At 43.8% G+C, this 14,769-nt stretch overlaps 3 protein-coding genes across 3 annotated transcripts; 2 read left to right on the forward strand and 1 right to left on the reverse strand.

The window, feature by feature from the left end:
- Window positions 1-526: 526 nt before the first annotated feature.
- Window positions 527-4,291, forward strand: LOC121532624 (ras-related protein Rab-40C). Its single transcript, XM_041838414.2, has 6 exons — window positions 527-1,239; window positions 1,453-1,513; window positions 1,605-1,665; window positions 1,786-1,863; window positions 2,949-3,171; window positions 3,612-4,291. Exons 1-6 carry the CDS (start codon window positions 1,080-1,082, stop codon window positions 3,908-3,910), a joined length of 882 nt encoding a protein of 293 aa, XP_041694348.2. The 5' UTR covers window positions 527-1,079; the 3' UTR covers window positions 3,911-4,291.
- Window positions 4,292-7,578: 3,287 nt separating this feature from the next.
- On the forward strand, window positions 7,579-10,478 carry wfikkn1 (WAP, follistatin/kazal, immunoglobulin, kunitz and netrin domain containing 1). The gene is made up of 2 exons (XM_041838890.2): window positions 7,579-8,626; window positions 8,844-10,478. The coding sequence occupies exons 1-2, from the start codon at window positions 8,318-8,320 to the stop codon at window positions 10,389-10,391; spliced, it is 1,857 nt and encodes a 618-aa protein (XP_041694824.2). The 5' UTR covers window positions 7,579-8,317; the 3' UTR covers window positions 10,392-10,478.
- A 353-nt stretch (window positions 10,479-10,831) lies between these two features.
- mettl26 (methyltransferase like 26) lies at window positions 10,832-13,207 on the reverse strand. Its single transcript, XM_041838891.2, has 6 exons — window positions 12,779-13,207; window positions 12,477-12,639; window positions 12,264-12,323; window positions 11,805-11,872; window positions 11,628-11,706; window positions 10,832-11,396 (listed from the first exon to the last, which is right to left on the reverse strand). The coding sequence occupies exons 1-6, from the start codon at window positions 12,970-12,972 to the stop codon at window positions 11,340-11,342; spliced, it is 621 nt and encodes a 206-aa protein (XP_041694825.2). The 5' UTR covers window positions 12,973-13,207; the 3' UTR covers window positions 10,832-11,339.
- Between the last annotated feature and the right edge of the window lie 1,562 nt (window positions 13,208-14,769).

The following is a 14,769-nucleotide window of genomic DNA, read 5'->3' on the forward strand; positions in this document are numbered from 1 at the left end:
AAGAAGAAGAAGAAGAAGAAGAAGAAGAAGAAGAAGAAGACACTTGTATAAGATTCAGGAAATGGTGGGGACAGGGAGGTCCTCAGGCAGAGAGAAAAGGGTGGAAAGGGTAGTCATAAAGCTGAGACTGGGACACACAAGGCTAAATAGTACATTGAAAGTGGTGGGGAAACATCAGACTGGGATGTGTGATCATTGTCAGGAGGAGATGGAGACAGTGGAACTTGTTCTATTTCAGTTCCAGAAATATGTGAGAGAAAGGGAGTGATTGTTATTAGATTTGAGGAGTAATGGGGTTGAAGAGCCAGGATTAAGTGAACTGCTGGGGAAATCTTCAGGGGATGTAGTATTTAATTATGTATTTCGTTTCTTTAGGGAGACGAGATTATTGGGTAGGATTTAGACCTTCACTGGCTCTGGTCCACACTCCAGTCCAGTTGGTGGCGGTAATGCGCCTTAAAGTTGGTTGCCAACCGCCATATAAAATCCACAGAAGAAGAAGAAGCCCGGCAAACCGGATGTTGATGCTGGCAAAGGCAAAAGCCAGGTTGTAATTATTTGCATAGCTTAGCTACTAACGCGTACTCGAAGGCAACTCATGGTTATTTATTTATGAAGTACCATTTTCGTTTTGAATTAACATTTCAAAAACAGATGTTTACCTTGTAGAGGACATTTGGTTTTAGAGGCAGAATGGCTCAGACTAATTAACGTTGTTTTCGTAAATTAGTTTAGGTTAGCTAACATGGTAGCTAACGTTAGCAAGCTAGCTATTAGCAGGGGGTATTTTTCTTTCACATACTAGATAGCTAACTAGATAGCTAAAGGATTGTCAAAGAAAACACGATGGAATTTGAGATAATTCGTGCTCAACGCTCGTATTTTTTGTAACTAGTGATGCGCGACACTGCTAGCTAGTAACCTCAATTTCCCAGTGGCTAACGTTAGCTACAGTAATGTTAGCTAGTAAAAAACGTCGTTAGCCCTTAGTGTTTGACAAGGAATTCCACACAGAAATTCTCCCACCCGCAGTCCCAGCACAGTAGTGGATCTCCAAACTCGGTCTTAACTTGGTACCAATGCGTGGGATGATGGCTACACAGGGCAGCCCTGTCAAGAGTTATGACTACCTCCTGAAGTTCTTGCTGGTTGGAGACAGTGATGTGGGGAAAGGAGAGATCCTAGACAGTCTGCGGGACGGTTCAGCAGAGTCTCCCTATGCCTACAGCAGTGGTGATTGTATGTAACTAGTTAGAATATATCAAATGTATACATTATATGAAGTATAATACATACTAGTCAGTGGGTTGTACTCTGGAATCAAACTGGCCAGTTACAATTATACTCTCTGTCCTAGGCTATCAAGCTTGTTTTAAGATGAAAACCTCAAACTACAAGGGATTGATCTAAGGTTGGGCTGGCGGTCTGATATGATCATGTTTGTTTTCTCAGGGATTGACTACAAGACTACCACGATCCTGCTGGATGGGAGAAGAGTCAAGTTAGAATTGTGGTACATGTAGAAAATACTTGTATAATACTTGTAGAAAACTCATTGACAGAAAGCTAAATGGAATGTAACAGGGTCATTCTTTGTTCAACAGGGATACGTCTGGACAGGGTCGATTCTGCACAATTTTCAGGTCATATTCACGTGGGGCACAGGTGAGTTAGACCCTTTAATTCAAGATGCTTCAGGTTCTAGGCTATATCAGGGACAAGTGGACTGTTTACTGATTTAAAGATGTAATGCTTGTTCATGTCACCCACTCCCCCAACCCACAGGGAATCCTGCTAGTTTACGATATCACAAATGGCTGGTCGTTTGATGGCATTGACCGCTGGATCCGGGAGATTGATGAGGTAAGCTAGTTTGCTGACTGATCATTAACACTGCACATCTGACGATATGACTCAAGTCCTCATTCTAAACAGCATATCTGCCTCATCATGCTGCAGTAATAGCTCAAATGAAATCCACCATAGCAGTTTGTAGGTGGTAGAATGACTAGACATGTAGAACTATTGTCAGGCAGACAGGCTGTAGTCTGAGGGTCTGCTGTTGTTATCAAAAGACTCCCCTCTGGCAAACAGTTCAGGTCAATCACGACCAAAACCTCTCGCCACCTGAATAGCTTTTTCCGCATGTTGCTGGCCCATGTTGGCTTCCCACAGTTGTGTCAAGTTGGCTGGATGTCCTTTGGGTGGTGGACCATTCTTGTAACACACAGGAAACTGTTAAGTGTGAAAATCCCAGCAGTGTGAAAATCCCAGCAGCGTTGCAGTTCTTGACACACTCAAACCGGTGCACTTGGCACCTACTACCATACCCCATTCAAAGGCACTTAAATATTGTCTTGACCATTCACCCTCTGAATGGCACACATACACAATCCAAGTCTCAATTGTCTCAAGGCTTAACAATCCTTCTTTAACCTGTCTCCTCCCCTTCATCTACACTGATTGAAGTGGATTTAACAACTGACATCAATAAGGGATCTTAGCTTTCTCCTGGTCAGTCTATGTCACTCAGTGTATAGTTATAATGTAGCTTAGTGTTAATAATATAGTCTGTAGTTTTTAGCTTCAGTGGCCATAGTGTACACACTGTACATGGATTCTGCCTCTCTATATTTTGTATTTTCTGTCTGTCTGACTCTGTAACCGCACTATTTCACCAAGAACAATTCCTGTACATGCAAATGTATTTGCAGAATAAAGGTGATTCTGTTCTTCCTGTTTCCTTCCTGCCTTGAGAAGGCCAGCAGCATTGTCCCTGTGTTTCCTGTTCGGACAGGGTTTGTGTGCGAGAGAGAGGGTGTGTGTGTGTGATTTGATAGAAGGAATCGTAAACAAGATAGGAGTTGTTAACCAAAACAATCCCTTCACTCAATATCATCCTCCTATTGCTTGCTTATCCCAACCCTTTCTCTCTCTTCTTTCCCCAGCATGCCCCGGGGGTGCCCCGCATCCTAGTAGGCAACCGGCTCCACCTGGCCTTTAAGAGGCAGGTGCCCACGGAGCAGGCCCGGGCCTACGCAGAGAAGAACGGCATGACCTTCTTTGAGATCAGCCCGCTGTGCAACTTCAACGTCATCGAGTCGTTCACGGAGCTGTCGCGCATCGTGCTGATGAGGCACGGCATGGAGAAGTTCTGGAGACCAAACCGAGGTGAGGAGACCAGGGAAGACTAAAGTTACAGCCACTATAGGGTCTTGGATTGGGAAGCCTTAGGGTACAGTAAAACAATGGGAAAGGTCAAAGGTTATAGTTGGTGTGAGGAAACTTAGGCTTGTTTGTTATTTGATTTTGCGACCCTTCAATTATTTGATTTGATTGATATGTGGAATATATTACATTACATTTTAGTCATTTAGCAGACGCTCTTATCTATTTGGAATAATGAAAGGTGGTTGTATCTCGCTTGCCGTGTTCTGATTTCATGGGAGGAAGCACACTGGGCTCTCCTCATCATTGACACAATAACAGCTGTCTCCCCTGCTAAACAAACCAGTAATACAACTAGAATGTTGTCAAGTCCTATGCTATAATGTTATCGCATGTAATACAACATTACTATGGCCTTCCCTGTTCATCCCCCTCCCCACCAGTGTTCAGCCTCCAGGACCTGTGTTGCCGGGCCATCGTCTCATGCACCCCCGTCCACCTCATCGACAAGCTGCCTCTCCCCGTGGCCATCAAGTCCCATCTCAAGTCCTTCTCCATGGCCAACGGCATGAATGCTGTCATGATGCATGGACGTTCCTACTCCATGGCCACCAATGCGGCGGGCGGCAGCGTGAGCGGCAGTAGCAATAAGGCAAACAGTCTGAAACGCTCCAAGTCCTTTAAACCGCCTCAGAGCCCCCCCAAGAGTAGTAGCAGCAAAAGTAACTGTATGATCACCTAGTGAGGGGCGAGGGAGGAACTTCTGAGGCCTCCCATTGGGCCTAATGCTATCACTCTATGGGGCGCTCAGGGACCCCGATTTGGAGATGCATAAATGCACAACAGGAACTGTAAGAGCTGTGAGTGAGTCAGCTATGGCGTTCACTCTCTCTGAGCCCCTAGCGCCATCTTGTGGGTCACCGTTAAACCCACAGCTACCACCTGCTGTGACCAATAGAGCTCGCCAGTTTGAAGTCCTAAAACCCGGAAGTGAGTTGCTTCTGGTTCGTTCAGTCATCCCTATGGGGAAAAAATAGGGGTTTGGGATAAACACAGAAAATAAGGTCTGAGGTTAACACAGGCTTAGGAGATCTTATACAGTACATTTTGTTCTATGAGATAATATCAGTCAGTTAACATAACCTTTATGAATTATGAAGCCTTTATGTGCTTTTTTTAAGTACCTAAATGCTTCAAAATTCACAAAGTGACATTAGCTGATGAAGATGATCTCATAGAACAAAACATATAAGATCTAAGCCTGTGTTTACCACAGACTTTATTTTCGGTGTTTATACAAAAACGCCATTCATTTTCTCCATAGGCTTTGTCCAACGAACCATGGCGGAGTTAGTGCCTACAAAAAGACAACATGACTATTTCTCTCTATACAGCCTCTCGGACTTCATCAAGCTGTGTTGTCATCACTCACCTTACTGTCAACACTACAAGAGAGTATGAGGACTCTGAACACTTCTTAATGAACCGACTCACTGGGTATATTGATATTTAAGCAAAGACTTATTGTACATACATGCTAATCGGTCGGCTTGTTTTCCAGTGGATTTCTTTGCACTGACATCTTTCGTACTTCGTCTTGAATGTTTTGGGAGTTTGTGTTTGGATTGTATTATAATGCCTCTCAAAGAGACTTTGTCCCGCCTCTTCAATACTTATAGCCTATGTCTGGGTCGTGTTCATCAGGACATGCGATGGAAAACGTTTCAAAACGTTTTGCAGCGGAAACCGAATATTAGAGTGTTTCTTATTGGACAAGCTCAGGTTGGACTTTCTTGTTTGTCTATTTTATTTTCATTTGCTGCCTACTGAACATGACCCTGGTTTGATATGGCTCAGAAACACATTGAGAGATTATTCTTTCCAAATCTCTCACGGATTTGCCTACAACTAGAACACTTAAAATATTGAAACTGCAGCTAATTTATTTTTATTTTTTTACTCCTGTGTGTGTCCGTTTGAATGTGTCCATGATGCCCATCCATCTGTTGATCTTCAGTCATTAGTGTGTTGCTCTGTCTGTTGACTTGTGTCCTTGTCCTGTTTAGCACCAGAACATATAACACCAGTCTGGTCTGTGCTCATATGATAGATTCAAAGTAAATAGGGTAAAGCTGTTATAGCAAAGGGTCATTGTAGATTACACTGGTTTCATTTCAGAATAATGGGTGCAATATCAGATTGCTCTCCCTGCCTGTTCGCATTTTAAAGGTATACTCAGCAATATGACGTAGATGCAGAAAGTAATCCGTATAGAGGGGGGAAACGTTCATAACATCTAAGAGTGTTGAACTGTGAGGCTCAACTTCTATGCTGTTTTGGTCCCGTGGCTACCAGGCTGTGAACAGCGTGAAGCGAACCTGTGCACAGGCACCGATACTGTGTAAGAGCGAAGTCTTGCATCTTGATCATCTCCATATGTGCGGTGCTGCTCGTGGCAATGTCATTTAGCTGAGGCTACCTTTAATGCTGAACGGAGAGCACAGAGAGCCAATGGTGAAATCGTGTGTTGATCCAAGTCTGTCTGCTCATTCATGGCCCTTTGCCCTGTGAGTAACCAATATGTGCCTGGCTTTTTACCGGTATCTTGATTTACCTTGAGGTATAAGTAGGATTTTGGGGAATGCAGCACAGGGCTAAAATATCTTTCATCTGAATCACTTTGTTAAGGGGTTGTTATGTTAACTTGAGACTTACTGCCTTTGGACTCCAGTGAACTTCAATTTCTCCATATAAAGCACATTTCACACAGACTTAGTAAAAAAAAGAGTTAATATTCACAATTTTATTTATACCCATTTGTTTATGAATGTAAATAATATTCTTTTTTTTTTGGTGTCTTATATTTTTATAAAGGGACAAAATTCTTAGAATGTATTTACACTGAGACATTCCCTATGCTCACTGCAAGAGATGAAAACAGATGCATGCAATTTTTCTATCTGTTTCTACGCCCTTTTATTAAATAAAAGGGAAAGGAAAAGAATCATTATTCTGGGTATTATAAGCACTACCTGTATGTGGTATAAGCTGCTGAGTTGATTGTAAGGATGATGATCATTTTACATTTTAGTCATTTAGCAGACGCTCTTATCCAGAGCGACTTACAGTTAGTGGGTGCATAATTTTTTTTCTTCTCATACTGGCCCCCCGTGGGAATCGAACCCACAACCCTGGCGTTGCAAGCGCCATGCTCTACCAACTGAGCTACAGTTATTTTTGAAAATAAATGTTGCTTAATAGTTGCCATGGAAAGCAATGGTTTTCCCTTAATTAAACTCTTGTATTTTTTTATTCAAATGATTTATTACTGAATAACTTTGTTGTATATTTTTGCTCATATTTAGTATTTATTTATTAGGATACCTACTCTTCTTGGCGTCCAAACAGGAAACAAAACACAACAAATAAAATGCATAACACTACATAATACCATATCACCTGTTTCTGCCTCATGCTTCAGAAAACAGGAGATGGCTCCTGTCCTATGAGCCGTTCTGGCTCGCATAAGTCAAGGCTCGTGCAAGGCCACTTACCTACATAATACAGTGCAAATTACAATACAAATATATATAAAAATGGCTGTGCCTCTTCATAGTCCCCGTTGTGCCATAAGGTGTCCTTTTATCTGTTTTTTGAATCTGTTTTTATTGCTAGCTTGAATTTTGTGGTGATATTATTGGCTATTCAAAGCTTAGGCAAGGTCGGTGCGCGAGCGGTGGGAATTTTTTGTTTCTCTTTGTCCTCTTCGACCCCTTGGCTGTCGGTATCATGCTCAAGTGAAGTAAAACGGTGGGGGTTCTGAATTGATTAGTCGCCCCCGGGTTATAGGCTCGGCAGCCCCTGCCCCTGGCTCGCGGCTTCTTCGCCGCTAACCCAAGGACTTCTCCGCGGCGGCTCTGAATGCCGGCGGTCAAAAGTCACGCGAAGGTTGAAGGGTCACGTTCAATGAATGCGAGGGGAGTTTGCTTCTCATAGCCCTTTGAGCCGCGTCGAGACAAAGATGAGTCGCACACCATTGAAAATGTGGCGCTTTACGTCTTGCCACCTGACCGTGGCATCTCTGAGCTTTGTGTGAATGATGGGTGGAGACTGACCGACGCGTCTAGACTTCGACTTGAACACAACCAAACGTAAACAACATGTTTAAATGCATGCACAATCAGTGTCAAATTGCACATATTTCTTGCCAGTTCTGCTGTGCGCGCCTCCTCAAAATGTTTGATTATTTCTCATTCAGATAGCCTATCTTGTCTATTAATCCCAAATTAAAAAAGTTGTCTATATTCATCATGACATATTCAATATCAACATTGAATATGTTCTAGATAAACTGGATGAAATTACACCATAGCCTACTCATTGCGTAAAAGTGGAATGCGTAAAAAACGGAATTAGCCACTTATTTCAACTTATTTATCAGTGTGCATGATGTTCACTAGCAAACAAAAAGTACCTCTTGTTAGGAAACTTCTCAATCATGGCCCATTTTATATGAGCATTATATGAGCAACACTTCTATAAATTATGTTTGGACCCATGAAACGTTGATGGATTTCTCACCGGAATGTTTGGCCCGGTGCGTAGGTTGTTGGGACAGCTTGACAACACGGACCTATCACGATTCCTTTGATGTCTTTACAATGTTTGTCCAGTTGCTTAGCGCATGGTGCTCCTTCATAAAAGTTTCAGACACTGGACAACCATGGGGGCGGTCAGAGGGGCTGCCCTACCTCTAGTCACACCAATATTGCGTCTCTCTATCTCTTTGTGTAGTGAGTTGACTCCGCACGCCTTGGAAGTCAGTATAGATAATACCTATGATTTTGTGCAGTTCTTGTTGAATTCTAACGGTTTTGCGATTTTATTAAACCAGAGAGTGGTTCCACAGATCTTATTTTTTCCCTCTTATTCGAGGCTACTTGTTGAATCAATGTCCAGCGCACAGGGAGATATTTTTGTTGGACAATGGTTTATTCATCTGAAATTTGAGAACGGTTTCTCTTGCACCGCGAGCAACAAATTGGCACTTGTACACAGATTGGTTACGCACAAACTGGATGGCTGCATTTGAACAGAATGTACGTATTTTCTTGAGGGGCTGCACGGAAGTTATTGAACTTGTTGATGGATGACTTTCATGAAACGTTCCTTTAAAATGAATAGAACATCCCTCAGCCGTCGAGGGGTTGGAGGTGGAAAGAACGTGGACAAGCACCAGCCAAAAGCACTTACATACCCAAAAGGACTCTTATCAGGACGCGTTGGTTGGTCCTCTCTTGTGTTTTTGGTTTGCCTCTGCACATTCCCACAACAGACGTGGAGTGCAAGTCTAGCTGGTTCCAAAGTGGAACATCCAGGAGTTTGTCCCAACAAGCTGAATGCCAACCTCTGGGTTGATGCACAAAGCACCTGCGAACGGGAATGTGAAGTTGACCAGGTGAGGCATTTATATTTATTCATTATTTAATTCCACAATCCATTGTCTGTCATTTGTTTATGACAAACTTAAACTATTGTAAGGAAATGTGTTACACTGTATGACTACAAGTTCATTATATTTTATATTTATTGTATTAGGCCTACCACTTGCTATTAGTTGTATTGAAATATACTATGCATTTTTGCCTCAGTAAATGCCTGTTGTTATTCCCCAGGACTGTGCTGGCTTTGAGAAGTGCTGCACCAACGTGTGTGGACTTTTCAGCTGTGTGGCCGCCCGTTTCTCTGATGGCACCCCTGCTCAGCCGGATGGCCAGGGCGGAGGAGGGAAGGGCTCCGGGGGCCAGGGTTCCATCGCCACCTGCCAGGGCTTCATCTGCAGTCAACAGGGGGCCACCTGCGACATCTGGGAGGGCCAGCCCATCTGCAAGTGCCAGGACCACTGCGAGAAGGAGCCCAGCTTTACCTGTGCCTCCGACGGACTCACCTACTTCAACAAGTGTTACATGGACGCTGAGGCCTGTACACGGGGTGTGACACTAACCGTGGTGACCTGCCGGTTTCATCTATCCGGGCCTCAAACAAGTCCACTCCCCCAGGACACAACAGCGAACCCCACGCTGACATCCTCCCTGGAGGACCCCATTCCCCCAACGCTCTTCTCCAACCCCAGCCACCAGTCGGTCTACATAGGCGGCACGGTGAGCTTCCACTGCGACGTGATGGGTGTCCCACGGCCTGTCGTGACCTGGGAGAAGCAGAGTGAGCGCCACGAGAGCCTGGTAATGCGGCCCGACCGGATGTATGGCAACGTGGTCATCACAAACATCGGCCAGCTAGTCGTCTACAACGCCCAGGTGTGGGACACGGGCATCTACACTTGCGTTGCCCGAAATGCCGCCGGGGTCCTCCGCGCTGACTACCCTCTCTCCGTCATCCGTCGGGCCGAGGAAGACGTCTTCTCCGAGGAACCCGAGATGGCAGGCATGCCCATGGGGCTACCGTTCTCGCCCGCTGACTGCCTGGCGGAGGTGGACCGGCGGGAGTGCTCCACCGAGCGCCACGTTGACTGGTACTATGATGCCGAGCAAGGCACCTGCCTGGCCTTCTCCAACGGGGGCTGCGATGACAGCCGCAACCGCTTCGAGACCTACGAGGAGTGCCGGGCATCCTGCCAGAGGGAGGGGATGGGGATCTGTTCCTTACCCGCGGTCCAGGGCCCCTGCAAGAGCTGGGAGGCCCACTGGGCCTGGAACTCCCTCTTGAAACAATGCCAGGCCTTCGCTTACGGCGGTTGCCAGGGCAACGACAACCGCTTCCGATCCAAGAAGGAGTGCGAGGCCAACTGCCCGCAGTCCAAACGACGAGCCTGCAAAACATGCCGGGTCAAAGGTAAAATCGTCCCGAGCCTGTGCCGGAGCGATTTCGCCATCGTCGGTCGATTGACGGAACTGATCGAGGACCTTGATTCTGGGATCGCCCGGTTCAGTCTAGAAAAGATCCTCCGCGACGAGAAGATGGGCTTGGCGTTCTTTAACACCCAGCACCTGGAGGTGACCCTGGCTAAGATGGACTGGAGCTGCCCCTGCCCCAACATCACCATGGAGGAGGGCCCCCTATTGGTCATGGGGGAGGTGCAGGACGGCATGGCCGTGATACAGCCCGACAGCTATGTCAGACCCATCTCTGATAAGAGGCTGAAGAGGATTCATGAAGTCTTGGAGAAGAGGACCTGTGAGATGCTGCAGAGGTTCCGGGACTAGGGGCTCTATTCAATTCGTATCGCGGAAGTTCAGCGTTACAGTGCGATTGAAATTTAAAGGCAATGTTCTCGCATTAGCAGACTGCATTCACGGTAAACACTGCATATGTCGGCTCAATAGGAAATTACCTTTACATTTCTATCACGCAATCTGTAACGCTTCAGCAATACAGATTGAATAGAGCCCTAGGACTGAACACCTCAACGTGGACTGTCATAACAAGACTAATATACAATGGCATAGCCCCACAATGACAGTTGCTGAAATGGAATGCACCGTACAGGTTGTGAGAAACTCTTGGGTGGAGTTTGTGCCATGATGTACTGAATCAAATTACAGTGCATTTCTTTCTGACTGTTCTCATAGCCAAAAAAATCAAGCACTGACTTTCCAAACAATGCCAATGTTGTACATAACACAAACAAATCAAGATATGTAAATACCATTATTCAAATAGATTTATTCAAATGTAATGTTTCATGTGTAAGCTAATTTGTATTCAATGTAACGTGCTGTACTATTTACTAGTGTTTATTCTATGCTGTAGTGTAATGTTTGTCCTTCTTTGAAATCCCATAACTTCAATGCATACTTCTTAATAGTAAATTAATACTCCAGGTTGATTGAACAAATGAAATACTTTTTTCTACACTTTTCTGATGTGGGTGTCATGCAAAAGCACCTTCCTACAACAATCCTATTCATTTTAATCAATAAAAGTGAGCACCATACATTTTGAAGTTACCAAACAAATCACCTGTGTGTAGATAGCAGTTGGGAGGTGAGGGAATGATTGGAAATGGCATTGATTCAAATAAGGTATCAGTTCAGGTTCATTTTCAACAAAGTGTTAAATATACATTACTGGTCATGTTACACCCTGTACAGACAGGAGCGGGATGGTACATTTGTGATGTTGGAATGGAACCCCAGAGCCAGCAGAAGACTTCACACCAGACTCTCCTTCCGGAACAGAAGGCACTTGTTGTTAGCTGGCATGTCAACCTAACGTTACGAGGAGAGAAAGTGGTTATAAGCAGGCATCACAAAGTATTTCACCCATTTTGAGGTAAGAAATGGGTAATGTATATTTCAATGTTGCATCTTTTACTATTATAATACATTTGGTCAAACACAGTTCATTTAACATGTTTGTGTTACTTATGCAGAGCATTGGGTTTCATTCACACATTATGAAGATCCTAAATGACTGATATTTGGAGTATCGCTTCTTACCATTTTCTCCAGGAACAAGCCACTCTTCTCTGCCACAGACCTGAGCAGGGTGACGTCCCTTAGGCCCCACTCTGGATTTCTATAAGACATCAACAGTGTGAGTTGTTATTTGCTTCAATAATGTGAGGTCAAAAGCAGAGATATTCAGATTCCGGCATTATTGTAGTTCTCACTTACCTCGACCTTAGACTGAGGTCAAAGTCGATGTTGCTTTGTGGAGTGATCTGTCCATTTAACGCATAGGGCTAGAGACAATATTAGAAGACGTAAGATAAGTTCATGAGGGCAATTTTTCACAGTGAGTTCTAAATGGGACTCCCTAAAAACACGCCACTTTGATACAAGTTACTTTTAGTAGCAGTTTAGGAGAGTATATTCCCTCATCCTTTTCCTAACCTTAACCTAATTCTCCTAACTTGCTACGTTAATTTTCCTGACCTGCCCGAGTAAGTTCTCCTAACCTGCAACAAAAAGTCGTAGCTGTATCGAAGTGGCATATTTTTAGGGAGTTCCAGTTCTAAATATGGGAAATACACAATATTGCTTCCAACATGCTTTCTTCTACATGCTTATTTACTGCAAACATCAGGTTGAGGATATAGTCAACACAGTGCTTGTAACACCATTATAATATACCCCATATGTCAGCAGTACTCCTTGTGGTTTCAGGATGGTTCCTGCTCCTTTGAACAAACCCTGTGAGTAAAAACATAACATCACACGATAATGAGTAGTGTAATAATGAGTAGTATGCAATAAAAGTATTATGTATCATCAGTTAGTGGACCATTAACTTTGTATTTAAAAGAGCATCTCTCTGGACAATATGTAGGCCTAACCAGTATTTACCTCAGTGCAGGCCATAGGGGAGATATGGATCATGTTGATGTTGAGTACCAGGTCCAAGGACTCGGGCTGGATCCCACCCCAGTTCTCACAGGGTAGAGAGGCGTCGAGGTGGATGGCAGGCTTCACGTTGGGCAGGTTGTGATGCGCTCTGTATGCGTCTATACTGGTGCCGGGGACAAAATAGATGGTTCTCATTGTAAGCATCAACAAAAAACAATACAATAGCTGCTGATGTAGGCCTAAAGAAAGAGTTAGGCCTACTATGAATTCATAATAACCTATTTTGAATAATTTAAACTCACCTGGCTAAAGATTGTCTGTCAAATTCTGACGGCTGCCAGGTAATATTTCGTAAACCCTGTGCGAAGTGGGTGACATGTTGCCCGGTACCAGACGATATCTCTAGAGCATTCAACGGTTTCGCCGTATCCACACTCTCACGGAGCACAGCAAGGATGGGCTCCTTATTTCTCTCGGCGGCAGGTGCATTGAGCATTTTGGCAACTCCTGGATACACTCTCCGCGCTAAAAGATAAAATTGTTTCCACCACTCCAGTTGAACTAGTTAGCTGCGCAAGTTAGAGTCACAACAGAGCTCTGAACAATATCGCTGCTGGACTGCAACAATGTAACAATATTGACCGACTTCCGCGTTTTGTCACGTGATTAACTACGTCACCCGGCCTGGGGTAATAACTGCAACGTTTCAAAAAGCTGCACAATGTGCTATTTTCTGAGATCGCAGTTCCTTAGGATGGAGTAGCTACATCATATTGATGCTCTGTTACATCATGCGCAGTGAGTGGACAACTCACTGCGCATGAGTTGTCTGGCTCCATACTACTGCCTCTGTAACGTTCGCATATATCATAGTACAATGTTACCTGAACAAATTCTCTACTACACGTGTGTTCAGCCTCAGTCATATACGATTGCATTGGCATAAAGTAGCCCGCCTCTGTCTAAAATACTATTATTTTCTGATTGTTATTGGTGAACTATTGTTAGTTTTGTTTGATAAATAACAGACAATAGGACTCAAGAATATATCAAATTGTAATTCTGTTTGTCTAACCAACATGGAATGCCTATAGCCAGAGCCTTTTATTGTAATAGAAGACTGCCTGTACAGTTCTTTAAATTCTCTATTCATAGCATCCTTTTCTGATGGCTCTATTTCACTCGATAGTCGAATATGGTCAAAAATGAGTTGTTTTCTGAATGCTTTGTACACATGTGCAAGTTTGTGTACAAAGCACTGAACTGGAGAGATAGGACAAAATGACTATAGGCGCGGGTACGCGCACACTGCCCAGGTGAGGAAAAGCGTAGGGCTGAGGGCACTCATTTCGTGCGCTTGTTCCGCCCTTTTACGCACGGTCTCTTTGTAGTGATGCATAAACATTGTTAGGGTGTAAAGACACTAGCTTACTCGATATTGTATAATCAATAAAAAATGAAAATTATTTTCATTTTGTTTATGACCAGAGCGTGTGGTAAACAGAATTAGAATTCCATTCCGATTCGAAACACTCCAGAACCCAAGAGATAGATATGTTCAGAACTCTCAAGAAATCTTCAGATCTTGATCGACAAACGAATTATGCCGAGCTTTTCATTCATCCTCCCTGAAGACAGACATTGTTCCATTAAGGACAACGAAGTAAATTCAGGTAAGAACAATAACATACATTTCCGTCTTTAAATTCAAATATGAATTAAAGGTGTAATTCTTAGTGGAAAGGACATTTAAAAAACGTAGGAGAAGATACGGCTTTAGGCGTTTGTTGTTAGTTACCAAACAATGTAACCGTGCAAAATGAGGTTTTACAGCTGCAAATGGCTTTACTTATGCCAATGAAAATACTTTATGTCGCAATTATCTCTCCTTCCACCCAAAATGTGCACTTGTACACTTCCCTTCACCTGATTTGAAAGGAAATGACTGGTATATTAAATATGGTTAAAACTCTCACTAGCCCCGACTAGCCAATGTTTTTAGACTTGTGGGAAGTAGTGAACGAGTGCACACTTCAGGAGAAATGAGATGTAATTGGGATGCATGAAGAGTGTGAAGAATGAAGAAGAACATCCCTTGCTTATAATGCTGACATCCGTTTTGTTTACCCTGTGATGGTGTTTATTTCAGGGTGGCTCTCAATGGTGACCCAACTCAACGCCCTTGACAGTCCAGAGTCAGAGAGTCAGAACATTCGTCAGAGCTTTGCAGAGGTACTCGGTGACAAGTACCACTACGCGAATGTCATCGACAGCTCTCTGCTCTGGACTGAAA

This window comes from Coregonus clupeaformis, chromosome 20 (genome assembly GCF_020615455.1).
Source record: "Coregonus clupeaformis isolate EN_2021a chromosome 20, ASM2061545v1, whole genome shotgun sequence".
Classification (NCBI taxonomy): Eukaryota; Metazoa; Chordata; class Actinopteri; order Salmoniformes; family Salmonidae; genus Coregonus; species Coregonus clupeaformis.

Coding starts and splice junctions, on each gene's coding strand:
- wfikkn1 (XM_041838890.2), top strand. CDS start 8,318: ATGACTTTCATGAAACGTTCCTTTAAAATGAATAGAACATCCCTCAGC. Junction 8,627..8,843: donor GGGAATGTGAAGTTGACCAG/GTGAGGCATTTA, acceptor GTTATTCCCCAG/GACTGTGCTGGCTTTGAGAA.
- LOC121532624 (XM_041838414.2), top strand. CDS start 1,080: ATGCGTGGGATGATGGCTACACAGGGCAGCCCTGTCAAGAGTTATGAC. Junction 1,514..1,604: donor AGAGTCAAGTTAGAATTGTG/GTACATGTAGAA, acceptor TTTGTTCAACAG/GGATACGTCTGGACAGGGTC. Junction 1,864..2,948: donor GGATCCGGGAGATTGATGAG/GTAAGCTAGTTT, acceptor TTCTTTCCCCAG/CATGCCCCGGGGGTGCCCCG.
- mettl26 (XM_041838891.2), bottom strand. CDS start 12,972: ATGCTCAATGCACCTGCCGCCGAGAGAAATAAGGAGCCCATCCTTGCT. Junction 12,640..12,778: donor GACAGACAATCTTTAGCCAG/GTGAGTTTAAAT, acceptor CCCCGGCACCAG/TATAGACGCATACAGAGCGC. Junction 11,873..12,263: donor GAGTACTGCTGACATATGGG/GTATATTATAAT, acceptor TATTGTCTCTAG/CCCTATGCGTTAAATGGACA.